Here is a 25,595-nt window from a genome sequence, read left to right as displayed (position 1 = left end):
AAAATGGTTTTTTGTTTTTCATAATAAAAAATATGGAAAACACATTTGACAACTAAAAACTGTTTTCTATTTTATATTTTTAATAACAAAAAATAAAGTATTTTCAAAAAATATATTTTAATTATTTTCACTTGTTTTTACGGTGATTGTGTTACTAAATAATTATACAAGCATGTACAATAATTAAAAAAAATATTAAATGTAAAAATTATTTTTAAAAATATTAAAAACGAGTTAAAAACATTTTATGTTTTCAAATAAACTTTTGCTTTACAAAAATTAGACAACAGTTTTGAAAAATTGTTGTCAAAAATTATTTTTCAAAATTAATTTAAAAAATAGTTACAGATAGACTTTGTAATATTTATGTCATCCACATATCTTTAGCTTACAAATTGTTAGAAGATGATTTATTTATTTATTCGCACAAAAAATTATAATATTTACTAGCATTCACAAGTTTCATATTGTAACAAATTCTCATAACGCAAAATTTATTTATTCATGGTACCATAGATAAATACATATCTCATTTGAAATCAATTTTTAGGGAAGCTTAATTGCATATTGTACCAACTAAGATTCAGAGTACTTGAATAAATCTTAATGTAATTAACGAATTGAGTAGTGGAAACTTAATTTTTATAAAAAATTATTTTTCAAAATTTTATACCAAAAACACTATTTTTATTAAGATTTGAATGATGCAAATCATATGATGTTATTAATAAATTATAACAATAAAAAAATAAAAAAATTTATATTGTGACATATATTTTTGTGAAAGTTTGATATAAATGACTTTTAGGTGACCAATAATTTTCCTTACTCCATATGTATTGAAAAATATATATTTTTTGTTTACTTGAAAAAGTTGAGAATTTGTACATAGAATATCTTTAATTTTAGGATTATTTAACTGGAAGGATGAAATACTTTCAAATTTATAAATTTAACCATTTATATTTTTTAGCTTACAAACATGATCAAACTTTGACAAAAATATCTTTATATTTTTCTTATAAAAATAATATTTGACAAAAATAGCATTATTTCTTTCTAAAAATGGATTAATTTTGGATAAAAACATCTTTATATATTTTTTATAAAAATATTATTATTTAAAAAAAATATATTTTCTTTTAAAATTTATATAAAAATAATGGAACGTTAAAAAATATTTTATGTAAAAAATGAATTAATTATCAAGTTCAAACGAATTGGATTTATAAATTTGGTATATTTTCATCATATTTAATAAAAGAATTATTAATTTTATATATAATCAAATCACACTTTTCTTATTTCATATTTTAAAGACAAATTATTTCTAAAATCGCTATTAGAAACGGCGGCTTCATGGGTTTTAGGCACTGAAAAACCCTAGTAGTGGACTGGAGAAATTAGAGAAAGCGTTTCCTTCGCCAGAAAGGCAGAAACTATAAGTTGTAGCTCAACGAAGCCTCTCTTCTCCCTTGCACCAATCCGAAACATTTGATTTTCGGCTTTTCCGTTTCTTGAACTATTTCGGTGGCAACGAACATACTGGTATATGTATGATTCTCTCTATCTCTTAGCAAAAAATTTCCACGTTTTCTCTTTCTGGGAAAGTTTCTTCCCTCAAAACAAACAGGGTTTTCAGTTTAGGTACTTTCCAACACTTTCTGATTCGTTTTTATGTTTGAATTATCAGTGGGGAAATGACATGAACTACATGCATCATCAACGCCTCGCCGTCTTGGCTCATCGGGTACTCGTAAAGCACGTGGTACTTGTAAACCATGTGGTACTCGTAAACCATTCTTTTTCTGCAACCAACAACTTCTTCTTGTATGCAAAATCTGATTTTCCAAACCCTAGGAATAACGGGTTTTCGTTTTTTCGAGCTTTCTCATTCGCGGCGGCCAACCGTAGGACACCGGACCCCGATGACCCATCCACCTTGATGAAGGAAGATGGGGTTGCTCTGTGCTCCCAAATGTGGATTGATAATTTTCGAGCACCGGATGCTACTGTGACCAATTTGACCTCTTTTCTCCGTAGATTTGAGTTGTGGGTATTGGCCTACCAAAAAGTTTGCGCTGATGAGATGGGGGCTTATATGCCCCGGAGTGCGATACAAAGATCAGCGCTTGAAGACTTGTTAGGGCTGCGCAATGCAGTTCTTGATTCTAGGTTTAAGTGGGGAGCTAGGTTGGAGTTCTTTATAAAATCTCCCAAGGACAAGACCGAGTATGAATCATTGTCTAAGAGGAAAATTAGGGCTATTTTGACTACCACGCAGCCTGCCCCATTTCAAGATAAGATAGTTCAAGAGGTTTTGTTTATGATTTTGGAGCCAATTTATGAGTCACGGTTCTCAGAGAAGTCATTTGCATTTAGACCTGGGAGAAATGCTCATTCGGTGTTGCGGGTCATTCGCCGAAGTTTTGCCGGTTATTTATGGTATATAAAAGGGGATTTGAGTACGATATTGGATGGGATGAAGGTGGGGTTGGTGATAAGTGCTTTAATGAGGGATGTTAGAGATAAAAAGGTGATTGATTTGGTGAAGGCAGCGTTAGTCACACCGGTGATCACAAGTCAGGTTGATGAAGGAGAGAAGAAGAAAAAGAAGAAGAGGAAGTATCAAAAGAAGAGGGTGTTAGCAGAAGATGAGCCAAAACCTGACCCATATTGGTTAGAGACCTTTTTTGGGTTTGCTCCTGAGGAGGCAGAGAAGCTTCCTTCTTGGGGGCATTGTGGGATTCTTAGTCCCCTTTTAGCTAATGTATGTCTAGATGAACTGGACCGTTGGATGGAGGGTAAGATTAAGGAGTTTTATCGCCCGTCAAAGAGTGATGTCATATGGAATAGTCCGGATGGGGAAGTAGAACAAGGGAATACATCTTGGCCAGAATTTGTCCCTACTAGTGGCCCAGACAAAACCAGAAAAATGGATTATATAAGATATGGGGGTCACATTTTGATTGGAGTTCGAGGACCTAGAGCTGATGCTGCAATATTGAGAAAGCAGTTGATTGAGTTTTGTGATCAGAAATATATGCTTAAGCTTGACAATGAGAGCCTTCCTATTGAACATATAACTAAGGGCATAATGTTTCTCGATCATGTGTTGTGCCGGAGAGTTGTGTATCCTACTCTTCGGTACACTGCAACTGGTGGGAAGATCATTAGTGAGAAGGGTGTGGGCACCCTCTTGTCTGTCACTGCAAGCTTGAAACAATGCATTAAGCAATTTAGGAAGTTGAGCTTTCTTAAAGGGGATAGGGATCCAGATCCACAACCTTGTTTCAGAATGTTTCATGCCACTCAGGCTCATACAAATGCTCAAATGAATAAGCTATTGTCGACTATGGTTGAGTGGTATAGGTATGCAGATAACCGGAAGAAAGTTGTGAACTTCTGTTCATACATAGTAAGGGGATCGCTTGCGAAACTTTATGCTGCAAAATACAAGCTCCGTTCCCGAGCAAAGGTGTATAAAATCGGTGCACGAAATTTGAGCCGTCCTTTGAAGGAGAAAAAAGGGCAGTCTCCGGAGTACCATAATTTGCTGAGGATGGGTCTTGTGGAGTCAATTGACGGACTTCATTATACCCGGATGTCTCTTGTACCTGAGACTGATTACTCCCCTTTCCCAAGTAATTGGAGGCCTGATCACGAAAAGGCTTTGCTTGAGTATATAAAGCTTGATGATTCTAAAACTCTGGAGGAGCAAAGGAGTTGTCTTAGAGAACATGGTCTTGTTTCACCCCAGGATTACATTTCAATGCTTGTTTGGAACTACAAAAGAAATGCAATCATAGTGGACCAGCTTTCTGTTGGGAAGAGTGGTGTCAGTGATGCACAAAGAGGGAAAGAATTGCTGCTGGGATCTACCCATGAGAATTATGATCACAGATCCAGAGGCGAGGAAGACAAGGAAGAAGGATTTCATGCAGCTCAAATTTAATAAATACATTTATATTCTGTGCTTGCCAGGCCAATTTTATTTTTTGTGCAAGTAGGCATTTGTACCAGTAAGAGGGGAAGCAATCCATGAGAACTATGATTGCAAATTCAAAGATGAGGAAAACAAGGAAGAAGGATTTCATGCTGAGCAAATGTAAGCTGTACATTTATACTCCGTGCTTGAATAGCCAAAATTTTCTTTTATAGTGGGCATTTGCACTGTTTAGAGGGGAAGCAAAATTAAATTATTGGTGCTTCTGCAATAATTTTGTTACCCGCTTTTGAAGTCAGAAAAAGCAGAGTAGGTTGTACAATTTCCATGATATTTATTTGATTTTAAAAATCCAGAGGATTTTATTTCACTGGCTGTAATTGCTAATTGTTTGTTTAACTTTTTTTGCATCTAATGCTTGGTCCTTTCAATATCTACTCTAATGCTCATTATTTTTTTGTTTTAATATTCACATAGAAAAGAAGAGTCCCTGTATGTACAAACTCTGCTGATTTTCAGTCTCTGTATGAACTTTGAACCTATCAGAACTGAGATCTATCTACTTTAAAGTATGGAATGTTAGGTTTTTTTAAATTTAGTTCTGTCAACTCCTTTTCATTTTCCCTCCCTTGAGGTTTCATCTGCTTAAGGTTTCAGCTTATTATTGCACTAATGGTCTTCTTTGTTGGTTAGATGAATTGTTAGCTTGGATTTGGAGCAATTAGCTTCAATATCTGGATTTTGGAGAGTCAATCTCTGTTTCAATAGGTTTACTAAATTCTCCGTTTCTGATTTAGTTAGGTAATGTTACACTTCTTAGTTGAATTGGATTTTCCTAGTTCAATCCCTGACTTGGATGCTGGGAAATAGAGAAAAAGAAGAGAATGAAATCTGAACCTCATTTAACTGTTTTTTGGATTTGAAAAACAAGAGCATTAACTCAACTAAGACAAATACCGTTGGCATTTGGTTCTTAATGGAAACCCTTTGTTTGTTTGCTTAGAGGACAAAGGGAAGGAAGATAAATCAAAGTTTTTAGTTTTATTTATTTTTTTAGCTTTTTCTGTTCTGGATCAGGGAAATTGAAAAACTCCATTTGACTGCAACAATGATTGTGTTGGATTATTTTTAGATTCAGTTTAATGGAGTTTGTAGTTTTTGGGTTTAATGATTATATATATATATATTTTTGATAAAGGGTTTAATTTTTTTTTTTTTTTTAATGATAGATAAGGAAAAGTTGTATATAAAGAAAAGATGGGACACCAAAAACAGTGCCCTCAAAGTTTATAGGAAGTATACAAAAGAAGCCAAAAGGCTCAAACCAGAGGGGGATGGATAAAAACAAAAAAATCACCTGCCCTTACTTAGAGTCCAACCAATTAATGAAGCTTACAAGCGAAAAAGGGCTCAAATCTATAGACACCCTAACCCAAAACCAAAGGTTACATACAAAAGAATTTTTCAATTTTTGGAGCGAAAGCTCTTCATTACCAAACGCTAACAGATTCCTTCATTCCAAACTGTCCAAAATATATATAAAGGGGCTGCTTGCTAAGCCTTTTTATGAGCTTTACCCACAAATGACCCATGCCACCCAAGAAGAGTTTCCTTCACTGAATAAGAAAGAATCCAAGACACACCAAAGAGGAAAAAAAGAAGATTCCAAAGAACCCGAGTTTTTGCACAATGAAGAAGAAGGTGATCAACCGTCTCTACTTCAAAGAGGCAAAGAAAACACCGATTTGCCAAGAAGTACCTCCTCTTTTGAAGTTGGTCCAAAGTTAAGACTTTCCCCCAAGAGGCCTCCCAATTAAAGAAAGCCACATTAGGAGGCGCACTCGATCTTCAAATACTACCACTAGGGAACAAAGGAGAATCTCCGGGTTCCAAGATAGAATAAAGAGACTTGACCAAAAAGGTCCCACACCTCGAAACTAACCAAATCACTCTATCTTCCACATCCTTGTGCACCTTAAAAGCTTGGATCTTTTGCAGAAAACCCTCCACCAACTCTAACTCCCAATCATTAAAGGCCCTTGAGAAAAGAGGGGTCCATCCACCCTCATCACCATTAAGGCTCCAAACATCGGCTACCCAAGCTTCCTTAGACTAAGAAATGGTAAATAAGAAAGGAAACGACTCACAAAGTGGCTCATCTCCACACCACTTGTCCATCCAGAATCTCACTCTGTGCCCATTACCTACTTGGTAGGCCAACCTACCACTCAAATAATTCCACTTCTTCCTAATAGCTATGCACAATCCCACACCATATCTGTCACTCACTTCGCGGGAGTGCCACCCCCCATCCTCTTCACCATTCTTTTGATTGATGAGTTGCTTCCAAGGGGCCCCTCTTTCATTGGCATACCTCCAATTCCACTTTCTTAAGAGAGCTATATTCATTAGAGAGAGATTTCTCACACCTAAACCACCTTTCCTTTTCTCCAAGCAAACCATGTTCCACCTAACAAGATGCGGTTTCTGCACAAGAGCTCCACCACCTAAGAGAAAATCCCTCTGAATCTTCTCAAATCTCAACCTCACTTGTCTTGGCATGCAAAAAAGGGACATAAAATGGATAGGCTTGTTAGACAAAGTGCTTCGAATTAGAGTGAGTTTTCCTCCTTTTGAGACTGTCTCTTTCACATTGTTAGCCTTTTTCGAAATCTCTCTTCAACGCTATCCCACACCGTCACTGATTTGAAGGGGCCCCCCAAAGGAAGACCCAAATAGCGGGAAGGGATACCACCCACTTTACACTCAAACTCCAAGGCCAAGTCCTCTAAATTAAGCACATTGCGCACCGGAATTAACTCACTTTTCTCCAAATTGATTCTCAAACTTGAACAAGACTCAAACCACATAAGAAGCCAGTTTAGATAAGTCATCTGGTCTTGAGATGCCTCACAAAACACCAAAGTATCATTAGCAAATAACAAGTGCGAGATCAAAATCTCCTCACCACTCCTACCTCTCACCCTCTAACCAGATAAATAGCTCCCACTAATAGCCCTCCTCAAGAGACAACTAAACACCTCCATGGCTCTCACGAACAAATAAAGGGAGAGGAGATCTTCTTGTCTCAATCCCCTTGAACTTTGGAAAAAACCAGAAGGAGATCCATTTACTAAAACAGAAAATTTCACAATAGAGATGCACCTTTCCACCCATTTAATCCATTTCTCCCCAAAGCCCATCTTTCTAAGCACTGCAATCAAGAACTTCCAATTCACATGATCATACGTTTTCTCCATATCCAACTTGCACAACACACTACCTTCATTGCTTTTCAAACTTGAGTCCACGGCCTCATTTGCAATCAAAACTGCATCTAAAATCTGTCTACCCTCCACAAAGGCATTTTGGGACTCCAAAATCATTTTTCCCTTTACTTTTTTAAGTCTATTAGTCAACACCTTGGCTAGCAACTTATAAAGGCTGCCCACAAGACTAATCGACCTAAAATCTTTCAGGTCTTCTGCACATCCCTTCTTAGGAACAAGAACCAGGAAAGTAGCATTTAAAGACTTTACAAATTTGCCCCCTTCATGGAATTCTCTAAAAAACCCAAAACCTCTACCTTTACAACATCCCAACAAAAAAGCCAAAACGCCATGGTGTAGCCGTCCGAACCTGAAGCTTTGTCCTTGCCTAGATCTGAGAGAGTTGCAAACACCTCTTCTTTCGAAAAGGAAGCTCCAACCTCTCAACCTCATTGCTATCTAGCACCATAAAGGACAACCCATCAATACAGGGACGCCACCCCCTTTTTTCTGGATAGAGGTTATGAAATTCCCCAACCATACTAGTTTTTAAATCATTCTCCTCGGTAAACCAGCAACCATTCACTTTCACCTTGGACAACTAGTTTCTTCTAATGTGAGCATTCACCATCCTGTGGAAGAATTTGGTGTTATCACCCCCCTCCTTTAACCACACTTCCCTTGACTTTTGTCTCCAAGAGATATCTTCCCTCAAAACCCAAGTCTTATAAGACTCTCTAGCCTCATTTCATGCTTCACACTCTTCTAGATTCAAGGCTGAAACTTTCTCCTTCTTGTCCTAATACACAACCTGGCTGAGAGCTTCTCCCTTTTTAGCCTCAATGAAACCGAACACTTCTTTATTCCAAGCCTTCAATACTGCTTTAAGGCTCTCAATTTTGCGTCTAAAACAAAGCTGAAAGTCCTAGTAAAATTAAAGCACACCCACCAATCTTTGAACCCCTCCACTTCTAACCACATGTTCTCAAATTTGAAAGGAGAGGGTCTCTCTTCATACCTCCTCAATCTAGCAGAATGGGAAAGTGATAAAAAATCGGTTTGGGTAAAACACCTTGCACAACCCATTAAACAGGCTGTCCCAGTTATCTGTCGCTAAAAATCGGTCAAGCCCGAATTGGGATTGGTTATTCAACCCACCCCTCCAAGTAAATGGACCCACCTACAGAGGAATGTCCCTCAACTCCAAATCCTCTTAACACTTCTGAAAATCTCCTCATTGTTGAAGGTAACCCTCCTCCCCTACTATGTTCTTCAGGAAATCTTATCATATTAAAATCCCCACCTACACACCAAGGGTCGCTCCATAAACCTCTTATTGCCCCAAACCCTTCCCAAAAGTCCTCTCTTTCCCTTCTACACACCAGTGAACACCCACAAAACCCCATCACAGTTCTTGAAACGACACAAAATTGAGTATTCCTCTTTTTCCAAGTCAACCAAATCGAACACCTTATTGTCCCAAAACACTAGAATGCCACTAGTTGTTCCCCTTGAATTGACTGCACTCTAGTCTAAATGTCTTCCCACCCTAAGGCTACGCACAAGCTCAATAGTCATTTCTTTAATTTTGGTTTCCTGCAAACAAACCACGTCCACCATTTGAGATTTTATCATTGACTTTATTATCTTCCTTTTATCTCTGTCATTTGCCCCTCTAACATTCTAAGATAAAATTGTTGTCTTCCTTTGCACCCCGACAAAGAAGCCCCAACAAAATTACCCAATTCGATATCAACCCTAGCTTTTTTATAGCTCACTGTCCACTCCAACTTCTTGAGTTCCCTAACAAATTTTGAAGGTAGTGATTTTGTCTTTCTAGATGCCCCATCCTGCCCCTTTTGATCAATTCTCTCCTCCATCCTCCTCAAAAGGTACAAAATTTCCTTTTCAAAACCTTATGTCGGCATACCAAGGCATCGACTGAATTTTGCAAGGCAGCTAAAGTTCCACCCTTCATCCCGCCCTGCCTTTTCCAGTTGAAAATCAGTCATCTCTGCCAGTGGCCTCAGTGGCCTCGCAAAAACCGACCCAATCAGGACAATCGCAAGTTTAGTCGCACCATCACTGCCTACCGAACCACAAGGAAGCTCTTTGCGGTCATCGAGGACCAAAGTATCCTCAGAAGACACTACTCACAGAGGATCCCAGTCCATAGCCATTGCCATTGAGCCTTTCGACCCACTGGAAGCCCCCTCCGACACTAATAGAGCTTCGTCAGGCCCCAAGAAAAGAGAAAAAGAAGATTCACCTCGAAACCCCAAAGAAACAAGTGAGCGGGAGTGAGAAACAGGGTACCTGGAGGCTTCCGCCATCAATGCCTTGTTGGTGAGCGTCGGTCGACCTGAGAGCAACCTCCCGGTGGTGAAGTCTTCGTAGGCCAGCACCACCGGCTCCATCCCATTGCTCTCACGTCGGTCTCTGGGGAAGCCCTAGGAGAAAAGAGCCGCCCAAAAAGGAAAGAAGGGGGATGGGCCTCTTTAATCTTAGGCCCAATAGGCCCCTAAAAGCCCTTAGCCAGGTCTACACCCATAGGATTGAAAGGGTTAGAGCCCACAACCCAGCTCGCTCCACCCGTGGGCTTTTCATGCACCCACTCACTTGGGCCTAAAACCTCTTTTCCCTTTTTCTCCACACAGCTAGCTGTCCTAGACCTAGGCCCAAGAAAATCCGAGTCTAGAACAGTACCCTTAGCCTACCTGCTGCACCAACTGCACCCCTACTCCTTCCATACTCTAGCTGTTCCTTTGACCCCAATTTCTGAACAACAGGTTGACTCTCCCTCACGCTTTCACCAGTGCGTGAGCCACCCACAAATTCATCCCTAACCTCTCGTCCTGCACTTCTACAAGACTCAGACCATGGCACTACTTGAGAAACCCATGGAGGGGCTTCCCACCACAGACGAACCGCAAAGCAAGTTTGACCGACCACCACCACCTGCAGTGACCCTAGCAAATCCTTCCCAGTGGTTCTCCCCATTGCAGTTGAGAAAAAAAAGTTGTTTCCTCATCTATAGCTACAAAACCCTCACAGCTCTCCCCAATCCTCTTGAAAACCTCTCTGCTCCAAAAATGGAAAGGGAGTCCTACAATCCTCACCTAAACTTCCTTAGCATGGCTCCCATTCCAAAAACACCCCACTTCAAGTCCTCATCTTTGCATCTGAAACTCTCTCTCATGTTGCCCCTTAAAAGCACCATATCAGCCTCACTTTTATTCTCAAACTCGAACAGCAAAAAGGCCCCACCCAACTTGGAGATTTTTAAACCCCCCCTCAAAGCCCATTGTGCATGTGCCCAACCCTTCAAGGATGACAACGGAGGAACTGAGTCTAAAATGTCGCCAAAACAACCAACCAAGCAACGACTTAACTGCTCTTCCCTACAAAGAAGTTCTCGATCCCCTAAATGTAGCCATAAAGACTCTCCTAGCTCCCCTGTCTTCACCCTTATAGCATCTGCATAAATTCCTTCCTCTTTCTCTTTGAAACTAGACCCAACCTTTTTAGAGATGGGAACACCAGGAAAAACTTTGTTCATTGCTGGAGTGGAGATTCCTAGGGCCCTCAACTTCTTATACCCTAATCCTTTGCCCTCTGGAAAAACAAGACAATACTTCTTAGCTTCCACATCTCGCACAGAGTAGAGTAAAAACCTACTAGCTTCATTCGATCGGCACTGCAACTTGAACTTTCTTCCCCCATCTTCCCAAACTTTTAGACACCTCGAACTTGACTCTCCTCTACACCAAGCTTCCACACCTTCCAACAAGTAGCTCAAACTTCTTTTTCCAAACCTTATCCAAGAGGGTAAGCCTTTGCTCCTTTCCAAAATAATCCCTCTAGGTTTACCTTAGACTACTTCAATGGAGATTTCAAAGGTCTTGGACTCCTCCGCAAACCAACATTTACCACCTCTCACCTCCGAAGCAACCATGGCATATATCCCAACAACCTTGATGAAGGGTTTAATGATTATATTTAAGATTTACTGAATTTAATTTTTTCCTTCATGGTCTTAGCAACCAAATGATGAATAATTACTGTCAAAATTTAGGGAGAGTTAAAAAGTATTTTAATGTATTTCTAAAGACTAGAGAACTCTTTCAAATGAGTGCATCATGAAACTTCATTTCTAAATTAATGAGTTTCGTATCTTCTGGGGTGGGATAAAACAAATTGTGTAACAAAATGAGGAAAAGAGTAGTTAAAAGATGCAAAGGTGTTAAAACTTCTTATTAAGCGTTGAAAAGATGATCTCTACTATGGTAGCTTGATTGCTATGATAAAATCAAATTAGCAAAGAAATCCCATGGATGATAGGATACTTCAAACAAGCATCATAATTACAAGGCTAAACTTAAAAATGGTTGCCAACTAACTGTCAAAAACTGTAGTTGGTAAAGTTAGACCTTTGTTGAAGTTATTCATAGTTGACTTTTGAAATCTTGTAATGTCCTGATTAAGAAGAGAGCTATACCTGCCACAGCCATCTGCTTCCAATTAAATTGTCTGTACTCTAGTAGGAACTGGGATAAGACATTTCAATCTAATTGGTTCAGTGTTTATGACTCAGAATTGAACTGGAATTTAAAATCTATCAAAAAAAAAAAAAGATCGCTGGATTTAATGGTTCTGAAAGATTCAGGTTTGTTTTTTTCATTGATAAAGTACATTCTAATTTGCTAGTGGGCTTGTCATAAGAGGTGGTACAAGAAATCCGGACTGAAACCCTCATCAGGTTTGGAGAGTTCATGCCTGGCTATAGTGATGGACTAACCCGCCATTGTGTAGGCTATTCACCATTGTACCAAAAAATTTGACATGTTTGGAATTATTATTCTCAGTTCTGGGAATTATTTTCTTCTTTAACAAGGGTTGTTTGCTACAGACAATGTAAGATCTTGTTACCATCTTGCTCTGTTGTTTTTCCTTCCTGTTCTGCTTATTGTTATGTGATGCTTGCTTAACGAAGTATTTTGTTACTACTAGTTGCTCTCCATCTTAGGAGTGACGTCAATCAGTAAGCTGAAATTCACTATGCAGTGTTCCTTGAAATGCCAGAATCCACATCTCCCATCCTTGTTGTGCCTGAGGATGCACATGGACTCGTTGTACTCTCAAGGTATGTATGGATTTTTATTTCCATGTTCTCATTGTAGTTCACTGATGTTACAGAGTTGTATTTATTGATGGTGTGGGCTGCACAATATTTCCATCGAACCCTGGCAGTTTCTGTGCAGTGTTTGGTGTTTCCAAGTTCAAGGAAATACATATTTGTTTGAGATCTTGCTCCTTGCCACAAATGAGAAATTGACAAGAAAGATGTTCTTGCATTTTTCTTATTTCTCATGGATTTTTGCTGTGAAAGGGCCAATATCTTTGAGATCTGTATCCAAAAATCTAACTGACAGATGAGAATGGAGAGGGGAGACAAATCTTTGTCATCATTATCCTCCCTCTCCCTCCCTCTCTCCCTCCCTCCCTGTCTCTCTCTCTCTCTCTCTCTCTCTCTTTCTCTCTCTCTCTCTCTTTTGTTTTAAAGAGAATAATGTAAACTCTGGGGGCCCTATATCCTCCACGGAACTCTTGTATGGGAAGGTTTTCTATAAAATGGTCTACCTGCTTCTCTCATTCATGGGTCATAACATTCTTGAATCAAATTAAGAACCTGCCTCATGCATTCTTGGTCCATGCATTGGTTTCTCATTTGACTTCAATTCCCTTGTAAGCTTGTTAACAAGAGGAATATCTCATACTGCTCCAAGCTCTTCATCAAACAAAGGGTTATATGGTTGATTTTGTCCTTGGCCATTTCTTTACCAGTTCTAGTATATCTACAATGTTGGATTGATTACCATCAACCATTCTTTTTTTTCTTTGATTGGTAAATAAGGATTGTATTAAACAGAATGCCATCAACCATTCTTTCCATTGGCATGGTCATTAACTTTTGATGCTTTTTTAAGTAATCTTACTTTCATATGAACTTTGTCGCGTGAAGGCTGCAATCTTGATTTAACTTGATTCATGGCCTTAGGATCTTTGAGGTATTTTGAGAAACTCGTCAAGAGCTATTGCTCAAATCTTGTGTGGGAGTATTTGCACTTTGTTGCAAGCCCAAAATCTCAAGGCTTCCATGTGACAACATGATTGGTAACCCTCCCTATCAATTCCTTTATTTTCATGGAAGCTTCATCATTCTTACTTGTTTTTAGGAGTATGCTGTCTTATCAAATATGCCATATATATGTGTGTGTGTGCGCGCGTGCACACACACACATGTATGATTATATATCTTTGTATATAACAGTATTATTAAAGCTAGTAAAGCTACAATGGACTAGGTAACACTTTTGAGACATATTTTAGGGAATTGCTCTAGTCCTAGTTGCCTCGAGGAAGTAAAATATATGAAGATTCATAGAAGTTGATAAGTTTGATATATGAGTTGAGCAGAAGGTTTTGGCCTTTCATCCAATTTATGGATGCTTGATATAATCATCAACAACAACTTTAGTTTAAATGTCTTGTCTTTTCTAGGGCTTCAGAATGCTAAATGTCCTTAAATGGAATTTTTTGCAACCATCAAGTGGCTTCCAATAACTAAATCTTTAGTCTGGATCATCTACACGTGGAATCACTTGTTCTCCAATCATATGGTGTAATCCTTTCAAGTCAAGTTTCTTTGTTTGGTGGATCATGTGAAGTAATTTCTAAAATTTTGGGAGAACTAGGCCTAAATCCCCCCCTTTACTGCAACCCCTATCACCTTTACCTCCTTCACCATTCCTGCCAACTCACTATTACCACCACAACCACCATTATCCCACCATTTAAATTATTTGGAACTTAATATGTATGCTCAGTAACCAAACTATTAAAATTTGGTTAAGATTCTAAATTCCAGGATTTGGCATTTTATATTCAAAATCATCCAATATCTGATCCAAGATGTACCCTCAGAAACATGTGCTTTTTAGTACAAAGTTTAGTTACGGACCAATGGATGGAAAACATTATAGGATAAGAAATTAGAACAAAATAGAAAGGATGAAATAAATCCATAAAACAAACAGTTTCAGTTCCCTCCGGAAGATTATTGTTACTGCTGTGTTATCTTTATTGTCACTAGAAACACCAAGGATACACTAGGTGAGGTGCCTTTTTTCTTTGAACTGAAATAAAAGCTATAGTTAACAAGTGCAACATCAATAACATGCACTATATGTGCATTAACAATACCTCAGGCAGACTGCAAACTCTAAACAAACCTATGAAAACAGGAAGTGTTGATGAGTGGACATATAGTGTTGATGAGTGGACATATAGTGACAAGTAGAGCAGAAACTATGCGCATTGGAAGCCAGAGGGAACATTCTTTCCGCAGTAATTCAACAGCAAGCTTAATGCAACTGGGTCGCTTAGGTTAATGCCCAAGATATTAGCTTTAATGATCATGCAAAGGCAAACAGCAGCTTCCAGATCAACCAGATTGTCAAGGAGGCTGCAGCATGGAGTTTTGGCTAGGGTTCCAACACCAAGGTGTACTAAACCATTCAATAAGCCAGCACATACACCCAACTTTAGGGTGTCCACAGAGCACGTGGGTGTAGCCGGTGAGTTGTGGAGGAAGCGTCTAGGATTTTCTCTGGGTTGTGGGCAAAGGACATGGTTAGAGCTGACCAAAGTAAAGAAGAGGAGGTTGAGGGACATGAGAAGGCTGGTTGATGCTATAACCTTTGAAGCCATCTTAAAGAACACCCGATAAAAAAAAAAAAGGAACACCCGATAAAAGGGAAAGAAAAACGAACCTTTGATTTGGTTTGTGAGTTGGGTTTGTATTTGGGATATTGCAAAGTGATGGTAATGGTGAAGGAGGGTTGGGGTTTTATAGATGGAGTCTGATCTGTTTGGGATATAAGAAAATACAGAGGGATTTGTGTGGGTGCACTGGATGAAACCACCTATTACAACCTGCCTCTGCATCTTGGAGGATAACATGGAATTTGTAGTTTGCTGTGTTGGTTATTTGTCTTTTCTTTCTCACAATAGAAACAAAATAAGCTCACTTTCCACAGCTGTCACAAGCATGCAGGTGCATAATATTAATTATATTTTTAATATCTGGATTTGGGATTTGAGATTCATACAGATGAATTTTATTATTTGCACGTAATTATATGTTAAATACCTGGATTTGTGATTTGAAAGCAAAAGACGCCAAATCCTTTCATTTGGTATCTGGCTCTTTGTTTTCTTGTGATGAAAATAAGCTATTTTAGAGAAGAATTGTAAGATGGGGCAGGGTCTAAAAGTGTTCTTTTCAATGGAAAAAGGAATTCCTGAATTTAAATCTAGTGTTTCATTTGAGAGTGTTTCTGTTAAACCCTGACTTTCACCAGTCCAATCTTGGTAGAAGTCGATGGACCAGAGACTCTGGTTCTTGAGGGATGGTTCTATCCAACCAGCTCAATCCTGGTCGAAGTTGATAATCTGAAACCTACGGTTCTTGAATCATAGTCCCATCCTAAAGAACTAGCTGTTTGGATTAAATGCTAATAATGTTTAGTTAAGAAATGTTATCTTACAAAAGGTATCAACAGGTTAGACTCCATGGATTCTAGTATTTTCTTAGATTTGTATTAGTAGATGCTCATTTCAGTAAGAAGCTTCCATGGCCAAAGTTTTAGGTTAAGGGCACAATTGTGGGTGTCTGCAATAAATTCCCCACTTAAGTAATTCTATTTTCCCATCTTCTACTTGTATCACAATCCATACTCTTAACTTAATATGCAGGTTAAATGTCCTTTTCGTCACTTGAAAAGGCCCAACTTACCTAGGGATATTAAATAAGCATTTGAGTTAATTTCACATAAAGCCAATTCTCATACCAGCAAGGCAAGAGAATGGCAATACAATAGTAGTATGTCCAACACACAAATCAACATATAGTGATGGTGTTGCTCTCTAAGACTATTTCCCGATGTTCTATTTTGCTATAAGAAAACCATATATTGTAAGCTATCCTAACAAATCTTCTATTGGACTGCTGCCATAAGTTTAGTACTAATATGGGTGGAGGGGATTTGTAGAAGGAACCTGTTTCTTGTTGTTTTCCTTTTTCCTGGATTTGGCATTTGGAAAATGTGGGCGTTTACAGGCAACTCCTTATTGTTGAGTTCCTTTATGTTAGCGGCTTTCTTACCTGAAGTGTTAAACTAATGTTACAAGTCTTGATCTACTTCAAGTGATCTTCTTGAGCTGGAAAATTATTAACTTAGACTCAACCTTTTTGGCTTTCTTTTAACCTCATAGTATTTCTTTCCTTAAGGTGTCAAATTTTCCCACAAAAAAAAGGGTAGAAACAGTCCTGGGAGCACCAACTATAGCACTAGGAGGTTTGTTGCAGAAAAAAACATGGTTTTGGAGAATGCAGGAATAGTCTGTTCATCTACATACACGACAGTCTGCTAATACACTAATCACTGCTCTTGATTTGCGAAACCTGAGTTGGATGGTATGAGCAGAGGCCAATGTGATGAATGCCCTACTGAAAAGCAATCAGAACCCAGATCCTTGATTTCTTCACCCAGTTCCTTGATCCTGCCTGAGTGTTAATTTCTTGCTGATATTCACAAACAAAGAACAACAGAAAAACTCTTATGCTTTTGATATCTTCTCATATGTTGCATTGATTCCTCTCATATTCACTTGTTCTTGCTTTTAGTACTTGGGTTGTAATCTTTGGAATGGAATTTAGTGTCGTTGAAAGTTCTCAATGTGTATAGTTGAGAATGGCATGGCTCACTCAATCTTCATATTCTTGTTGGCAGCTCATGTTTTGAAAACCCAGAAGCATCCCCGCCAAGTTGATAAAAAAATGGAGGAAGTTCATCTTATCATTGCCACACCAGAGCATCGGTCCGAAAATTAGGGCTGCAACTTGGATGAGTTATAAAAACTGTAACTTGGATTGGTAGGATCCGAAAATTAGGGCTGTAACTTGGATGGATTATAAAAACTGTAACTTGGATTGGTAGGATTAGGTTGGTGGCAAATTCAAACTCAACCCAACTCAACCCAATAGAGGTGTTTATCCATGTTCAATTGGATCTCTTTTTTATTTTTATTTTATTTTTAAATGTATATATATAAATTTGAATTGTAAGTGGGATAAAATATTTTTCTTTAAAAATCTGAAAAGATGATAAGTTAGATTTGGATTTGTCTAACTCAACCTTGAAAAGGCAATGTGGGGGAAAGTTTTTCGAATCCAATTTTCAAAAAATAGTTTTTAACAATAATTCTTAAAAATGGCCCCAAATAAAATTCTATTAAAAAAAATTTAAATATAAAAAATAATTTTCCTTCAAATAGGTTTCCAAATATTCTCTATATTTTCATTTCAAAACACCTTAAATTTATTCTAAAAAATAATATATATATTTTGAAAAAAATTTCAAAAAATTGTTTATTGTAAGAAATATTGTTAAATGTGTTTGCGGAATCATAAAACTATTTTTTTCCCTATGTTTTCAATAAAAAGTCAATTTTCTTTGGGTAGCATATGAAAATGAAACTATTTTTGTTATATTCATCCGGTATTGTATGGTACAAATTTTTCCAAAATTTTAAGTATTTGATAAAGCATAAATCATACCGGTTGAGACCAAATCTTTGTTATAGATTCCTTATTCTGTTTTGAAAATTAAAGTAAAAATATAATAATAGTTTTTATGAATTTATATTTTTTTAATATATTTATGTCTTTTCAAATATTTTTAGATACTTAATTTTTAGTTTTATTTCAATAATCTCATATTTTTAAACCTAAAATTTATTTCTTGGTATATCAAAATTGGAGTGGAAAAGCCCTAATTAACCTTTTTTTTTTTTTAAATTGTTTTCAAATGGAATAAGTCGATTAAAACCAGTAAAACCTCCTCAAAACCCCAGGCTCAAATGCCCGTTCCTCGTCTCAACACCCATCGACGGCCGCAATCGGAGAACAAATCCATTGTAAACCCTCTCAACCAAATTCATTGTCGAATGGTTTCTCATTCTCATTTCATCCATTGAGGTACCTTACCCTCACTGTAAATTAGTTCTCTGGAGGTGGGTTTTCGAGTTTTGTCTCTTTCAAATTTTGATTGAATTTTTGCCTTCTGGGCTTGGTTTCCTCTTCCCAGTTGTTTCTGATAATTTCTTTCTAGCTCTTTCAAGCTGAACTAGGTTTTGAGGGCATGCCAATAATCCTCTGAGGCTCCTTCGAGTCCAGGTAACTTGTCAAGATTCTCTTCATAGGTAACTTGTCACTATGCACCTGGAATCTGTACTATCTTAGTGATGAATAAATCTGAATCACTTGATGATGGTGTGCCGGCTTGCTTGCTGCAGCTGCTGGTGAAGCTTATGAATTGGGGTTTGGGGATCCTATTGCTATATCTGCAGAGACTGGCCTTGGTATGGCAGAACTTTATGAAGCTCTTAGGCCTTTGCTTGAGGAACATATGCTCCAGGTCTTAGATGGTAAGCCTCATTCCTTAAGGATTTGATTCTACAAGTTGAAATTTGCTTTCTCGTGCTTTCATGATAAATTCTTCCAACTGTTGCTTAAGTTTTTTGATAATTATTTATTTATTTATTTTTGGGAACATCCACCTTCTTCCGAGGCTTTAGTATGGGGAAAAAAAGAAAATAAAACCTGCTTTCATCACTTTCTTGTACAAGTCACTTCTATGGCTTTTGTTTGACATAATTGGGAAATTCTCAAAGAGCATTGTGGTTTTAAAAAGGTTGCATATACTGTCTATTTGATGCCGAAACTTCTTCATGGAGCCTAATGGTAGCCGTGAAATCCTTCAAAACCTATTGAAAGGGTACAAATCCTTATTTCATGTATAAATTTTTTTACAGTTTCAGGTGGGGCACTTCCCCCTCCTGGGCATAAGGTGGCTCTGCCACAGGATATTGTAATGCTTTGGGGTGCAGTTAGGTCTGTGGTTTGTATCTTTTGATATCCTTTTATATGTATAAGGAAAATCTTGATTTCCTAGAGAGACAGAGTGTGGATTTTGGAAGGCAATGGGATTGTGTATCCTACTTCTGAATCAAACTGGTAGCGGTGTTGCTTGCATGATTTACATTTGGGATATAAGAAATGAGAGTGAAGCTGGTTGCTAGCGAGCATGATTTTCATTGCGGCTTAAACCCTTCGAGCTTAAGCTTTTAAGAAAATCGGTACTTCAAAATGGTATGCATTTGGTGGGTCATGTTTTCAAACTTCATCTAATGTTTAGATTTCCAATTTATTGAGTGTAATCCCAAAGGAGGCTGTTTGTTTATGGGTCTATCACCTATGTGGGCTTATGCATCTCTTCATGCATGGGTTTGTATCTCTCCATGCATGGGTATGGGTTTGTATGTGAGGGAGGATGTTAGAGAGCATGGTGTTCATTGTGGGTCCAAATCCTATAAGTTTAAGCTTTTAGGAAAATTAATAATTCAACAGTTCTAAAAGTGGTTTTATAACCAATTCATTTATTTTAAAAATATTTTTCTTTTACATTTCAAAATATAATATAAAAGAAAATTATTTCCTTTTACAAAGTGTTCATTAATTTTCCTTATCTCAAAAGAAGTTCTCAAAAACTTTGAAAAAAAATAATTTTGAAAACTTTGAAAAAAAATAATTTTGGAAAATATACTCTTTACCTATCAAAACATAAGAGAAATAACCATTACTATTTATCTAAAATTATAGGTTTGATAATCCTAAAATTTTAGGTATTCAAATTAATGTTTTTAATTATAAAAGATAATTTAATCTATTCATATTTTATAAAAATTAAAAATTTTTTAATTCATATAAAACTTAAATTTTATTTTTAATTTATTTATTGGGATACAACATAATTTAATTAAACTATAATTTAGTTTACTAATTAAATTTTATGCTTCTTATTAACTTAATAGTTATCATTAATCTCATTATAATTCTATAAATTTAACTAATTTGTACTTCACCTCGTTTATTTATACATAGTTTATTCTACCACTTTCATATTTTTCAAACACAACTACCATAACACTCACACAACTATTAATGTAATATATATAAATATGTATATACCATTCACCCAGTCACATACTCCATGTAATAGTGCATGCCTCATTATTATTATTATTATTACTTTCATCATTCTTCTATCTTCCCACATGCCTCATTATTATTATTATTATTACTTTCATCATTCTTCTATCTTCCCACATGCATGCATTTTTTTTTTGGCCATTGTGCACATGGTTTCAAAACATATTTATTATTATTATACACTTCTAGAAATCATCTTGAAATCTTATAATTTTTTTTCCTAATATTTTCTAATCCCTTAAGCCACATATAATAATATATTTATTTACTCATTTAATTTTTGAAATTTCATTGCTTAGATCTATTCATCTAATAAAATTTTGAATTTCCTTATTTTCATCACTGAGACAACCTATATTCATAATTTTAATATTTTGATCTAAAAATTTTAAATAGATTAACCCTAACCTAAATTGAAATCTTCCAAAGATATATATATATATATATATTCATCTAAAAACTTAAGATTTTCCAATTTCCAATAATAAATCAACTCATAATCTTAAATTTATAATATTTTGATATTAAAAAGAATTAAATAAACTAATTGTAATCTAGATTGATTTTTTTTTTCAAAGAATATCTAGAGTGTTCAGAACTAACTAATGAATATAATATATTGATTTAGGGTTAGAATTTTACCTGGAAGACTCTGAATCTCTAAACCTTCAGCCCTATAATCTTCAATTTTCTAATTTTGATTGATAGGGTTTTCTGAATAAAGAAAACAAAAGGAAAAAAAAAAAATCTAATTTATACCTAAGATTATATATTGTAAAAGGACTCTTTTACGTACCCTTAATGAGTTTAATTAATTAATTAATTACTTTATAATTTACTATTTTGCCCATAAAGTAAATTTTGGCTTGTTACATCCTCCTCTCCTTAAAAATGTTTAGTCCACTAAACTTGATATACCTGAGTTTTGGGGTGTTATATTGTCAGGGAAGTACTTCAAGACCCACATGTTGGGACCATATCTTTTTCAAGACCCAAGTATGTCAAGTTTAGAGGACTAAATTTTTTTAAGGAAGGGATGATGTAACACCCCAAAATTTACTTTAGGGGCAAAATAGTAAATTATAAAGTAATTAATTAATTAATTAAACTCATTAAGGGTGAAAGAATCATTTTACAATTAATAATTCTAGTTATAAATTAGATTTTTTTTTCTTCTTGCCTTTTTTATTTAGAAAACTCTATTAACCAAAATTAGAGAATTGAAGATCGTAGGGCTGAAGGTTTAGAGGTTCAAAGTTTGAAGTTCAGATTCCTCTAGGTAAGATTCTAACCCTAAATCAATATATTATATTCGTTAATTAATTCTGAACACGCTAGATATTCTTTGAAAAAAAAAAATTCAATCTAGATTAGGGTTAGTTTATTTAATTCTTTTTAATATCAAAATATTGGAAATTTAAGATTATGAGTTGATTTATTGTTGGAAATTGAGAAATCTTAAGTTTTTAGATGAAAAAAAAGGGATTCTTTGGAAGATTTTGATTTAGACTAGGGTTAATCTATTTAAAACTTTTAGGTCAAAATATTAAAATTATGAATATAAGTTCTCCCATTAATGAAAATAGGGAGATTTAAAATTTTCTTAGATGAATAGATCTAAGCAATGGAATTTCAAAAATTAAATAAGTAAATAAATATATTATTATATGTGGCTTAAGAGATTGGAAAATATTAGGAAGAAAAAAAATTATAAGATTTCAATGTATTGGGTTATTTCTAAAAGTGTATAATAATAATAAATAGGTTTTGAAACCGTGCATAGTGGTAAAAAAAAAAAAAATGCATGCGTGTGGAAAAATAGAAGAATGATGAAAGTAATAATAATAATAATGAGACATGTACTGTACATGGAGTGTGTGAGTGAGTGTATATATATATATATATATTACATTGGTAGTTGTGTGAGTGTTATGGTAGTTGAAAAATATGAAAGTGGTAGAATAAACTATGTATAAATAAACGAGGTGAAGTACAAATTAGTTAAATTTATAGTATTATAATTAGATTAATGATAAATATTAAGTTAATAAGTAGCATAAAATTTAATTAGTGAAATAAATTGTAGTTTAATTAAATTATGTTGTATCCCAAGAAATAAATTGAAAATAAAATTTAAGTTTTATATGAATTAAAAATTTATTAGTTTTTATAAAATAAAAATAGATTAAATTATCTTTCATAATTAAAAACATTAATTTGAATACCTAAAATTTTAGGATTGTCAAACTTATAATTTTAGATAAATAGTAATGATTATTTCTCTTATACTTTGTTAGGTAAAGTATAGATTTTTCAGAATTATTTTTCTCCAAAGTTTATGAGGACTTATTTTGAGGTAAGAAAAATTAATGCAGATTTTGTAAAAGGAAATAATTTTCTTTTATATTATATTTTGAAATGTGCAAAGATGTTATTTTTATTCTTATGCATGAATCAAATATATGTTTTGTATGAAAAATATATTTGAACATTTTCTTTATTTATGAAAAATGAAAATTGTGGAGATATGATATTCTGTATTTGTAAGTTGAATGAATAAAACAAAAAATTTGACTCTGGTTTGATCGACCATTGTCAACGGGATATAATAGTTGATTTTTCGGCTATTGTCAACGGGATATAATAGTTGACCTTTACATTTTCGTGGTTGGAAATGTAATTAATTTGGACCCCAACCTCTAGGGGTTCGGTTAGAGGTTACTAGTACTAGTAGTGTTTGGTTCCGTCCACCTTAAAAGGAACATTTGAGGCTAACCACCTATTTGTAAAGTCCCACTTAAATGAACACTATTTGTTATTTGATAACTAGAGTAAAAACAATTGAAATGTATTTGATTTAAAATGGATATGAAATGATTTTTATATATATGAAAATGTTTGTTGAATTGTTTAAAAACATTAGTATGTTTAATTCAAAAGTTTTTTAAATAGAGTAGATGATATATTTCCTATTTGTAAGTATAATTGAAGACATTTGATCAATGAAACTATGTTAATATGTCTTATTGGGCTTTGAGCTCATCCCCCTTTGTTGATAACTTTTTAGGTACCCTCAGTTCAGGCGAGGAGTGAAGATTAGGAGGGGAAATTGGCTTGTTAGGACATGTGTCAAAACTTTCTTTATTTTTTAGCATTGTTTAGATGTTAAAATTTGTTTTCCATTAGTATTATTTGAGTTTGGAGTTATTTGGACAATAACACTTGATTTGATGTGTTAAGACCACCTGGTCACGAAGCTTATCCAGGAGATGTTCAGAGTTTGCCTCGATTTGGTACCGCTCTTGCGGCCCGCACTAAAACAGTGCTTTATCCCTAGATGTCCAGTCAACCGCTGCGCCTCAACGCATTTCTGGGAAAACCAGCTAGCTCTGGGTTCGAGTGACATTTCACCCTTAACCACAACTCATCCGTTGATTCTTCAACATTAATCGGTTCAGACCTCCACTTAGTTTCCCATTCCTTAGTCGGAAAGATATGTGGCCTTGAAATAGGGAATCAACTTATGTAATAGAGTTGATAAGTTTCAAAAATTGTTATTTGGAGATTTTAGAATTTTTGTTCTACGACTTTAAATAGGAAATTGGTAATTAGTAAATGGTAAAGTTTTAGTTACAATACGAATATTTGTGTTGTTTCTATTTTGTGCATTTGAGCTTGAGGTGTGAAATGACCATCATACCCTTGGAGTGTGTTTTGGGGTGTGACAGTTGATACATATGAAAAATGGTGTTTAAGACTGTCAACGGCTCGTCTTAACCGTTGGTTGCGCAAGGTAAGTATGACAATAATCTCTTTAGTCCTGCCCATCCTTCAAATATGTAAGTTGGGTTTTAATCTGTCTTTCACTCTGCTTCTCTCTAGGTTATGAGCAGGCATTCTTGGAAAGATCAGGCTGCACAACCCAAGATCAAGTGCTTCACCCAGGTGAAGGCTCGGCCCCCAACTTTTGTTGCCTTTATGGGTGGGAAGGCACAGCTCTCAAATACAGACCTCAGGTTCTTGACAAAGTCTTTGAAGGAAGACTTTGATTTGGGGGTATTCTCATCAGAATCATGCAGCGGTCCATTCCAAAGAAAGTAGGGGGTATTGGCAATGCCAAAAGCACTTCATCTGCTGGAAGAACCGCTGAAAGGATCTCCTCTGACAAGAGAAGTGTCTTCACTTCTGAAAACGCCAATGTAATTACATAGAAGGCATTTTTGCGAATATGTTTTGGGCCAGTCCATAAAGCTTAATAAGATGCTGAGTTTGAACTGTTCTTAAGGTCTTTGTACTGTCCAATACCATTGTCCTATGTAAGAACCATGGGAATGAATGTAATGATACCCATGCCCTATTATTTATATATGCCATCTTCATTGGATGCTTCATGGAGGAAAATGTTTATACATGAAAACCAGTAATGTTTTGATACATGGGCCCACTCTACTGGTTGGACCTGTCAGACTGGTCCTTCACTAGGACTTGGTGATCAGCATTTTACATAATTGTTATGGACAGGTCTGAAGGGCAGTAAATGATGCTAGGAGAACTGGCCATGCTGCTGAAACCTTCTGGACTAGGATTTTATGTTCCAAGAAGGATTATCTGCTCTTTTGTTTTTTTTTTTGGTGGGTGAGAGAGCAAATTTGTGGAGAGATGAAATAGAGACGTATGCAAGTGGGCATATGAAAGCTGCAGGTCATTGTAATTTGGATGGCCTTATATAGGGTGATTTTGACTGTCAGGAGATGGTCTGTAAGGGCATACAAGAAGCCAAGAGGATATGGTTGGTTCTTGACAGGGTGGCCCAACAGGCAATATGCATGGTTTTTTGTTCAGGTGGGTTGCAGTTACTCATAGAGGTGGAGTTGGAGGTGATGGGGATGGCCATCTCTCGTCAATGTCCTCTTTACAGTACACCCACACCCACCCCCACAGCCATAGCCACCGCCCACATTAAGCATACTCAAATTTATGAACGGCTAGAAGCAGAAAGGTTACTATGTGAACAAAGGACAAGGACACCCTTGTGGTTCGAAGTTTCAACCCAATTCCATCCTTCGAAGATTTATTGCCAGTCTCTTTATCCTCTCACCTTAAACCCGTAACAATCAAAGTTGGTACCATCTCTTAGTTTCTAGAGGTGTTAGTAATAATCCATCCTCCAATAATTCAAACTAATTATGACTTTTCATCCTGATAT

General features: G+C 36.0%; 2 protein-coding genes and 1 long non-coding RNA gene across 11 annotated transcripts; 2 read left to right on the top strand and 1 right to left on the bottom strand.

Moving 5' to 3' along the window:
• The first annotated feature begins 1,380 nt into the window (after window positions 1-1,380).
• On the top strand, window positions 1,381-17,343 carry LOC117926961 (nuclear intron maturase 2, mitochondrial). Of its 7 annotated transcripts, none has more exons than XR_004653254.1 (5): window positions 1,381-1,554; window positions 1,694-4,108; window positions 12,298-12,358; window positions 13,274-13,389; window positions 17,070-17,343. XR_004653254.1 is itself a non-coding variant. In XM_034846304.1 (2 exons), the coding sequence occupies exon 2, from the start codon at window positions 1,706-1,708 to the stop codon at window positions 3,953-3,955; it is 2,250 nt and encodes a 749-aa protein (XP_034702195.1). In that variant the 5' UTR covers window positions 1,381-1,554; window positions 1,694-1,705; the 3' UTR covers window positions 3,956-4,345. The 7 variants fall into 7 exon arrangements, 1 of the variants encoding a protein (XP_034702195.1); XR_004653251.1 differs by having other exon boundaries at window positions 12,226-12,358; XR_004653252.1 differs by lacking the exon at window positions 13,274-13,389 and adding an exon at window positions 11,923-12,129 and having other exon boundaries at window positions 12,226-12,358.
• LOC117926963 (14 kDa proline-rich protein DC2.15-like) lies at window positions 14,484-15,006 on the bottom strand. Its single transcript, XM_034846305.1, has one exon. The coding sequence runs from the start codon at window positions 14,983-14,985 to the stop codon at window positions 14,584-14,586; it is 402 nt and encodes a 133-aa protein (XP_034702196.1). The 5' UTR covers window positions 14,986-15,006; the 3' UTR covers window positions 14,484-14,583.
• Window positions 17,344-18,178: 835 nt separating the features above from the next.
• On the top strand, window positions 18,179-24,755 carry LOC117926455. Of its 3 annotated transcripts, none has more exons than XR_004653130.1 (4): window positions 18,179-18,351; window positions 18,450-18,514; window positions 18,634-18,765; window positions 24,272-24,755. It is a non-coding gene; the product is annotated as an uncharacterized LOC117926455 (long non-coding RNA). The 3 variants fall into 3 exon arrangements; XR_004653131.1 differs by having other exon boundaries at window positions 18,450-18,540; XR_004653132.1 differs by lacking the exon at window positions 24,272-24,755 and adding an exon at window positions 19,153-19,664.
• Window positions 24,756-25,595: the final 840 nt, after the last annotated feature.

Source organism: Vitis riparia, chromosome 12, assembly GCF_004353265.1.
Source record: "Vitis riparia cultivar Riparia Gloire de Montpellier isolate 1030 chromosome 12, EGFV_Vit.rip_1.0, whole genome shotgun sequence".
Taxonomy (NCBI): Eukaryota; Viridiplantae; Streptophyta; class Magnoliopsida; order Vitales; family Vitaceae; genus Vitis; species Vitis riparia.
The sequence above is the reverse complement of the archived record's forward strand: the minus strand, read 5'-3'. Positions and strand labels throughout refer to the sequence as shown.

Excerpts from the sequence above, each read along its gene's own strand:
- LOC117926963 (XM_034846305.1), bottom strand. The coding sequence starts at position 14,985 with ATGGCTTCAAAGGTTATAGCATCAACCAGCCTTCTCATGTCCCTCAAC.
- LOC117926961 (XM_034846304.1), top strand. The coding sequence starts at position 1,706 with ATGAACTACATGCATCATCAACGCCTCGCCGTCTTGGCTCATCGGGTA.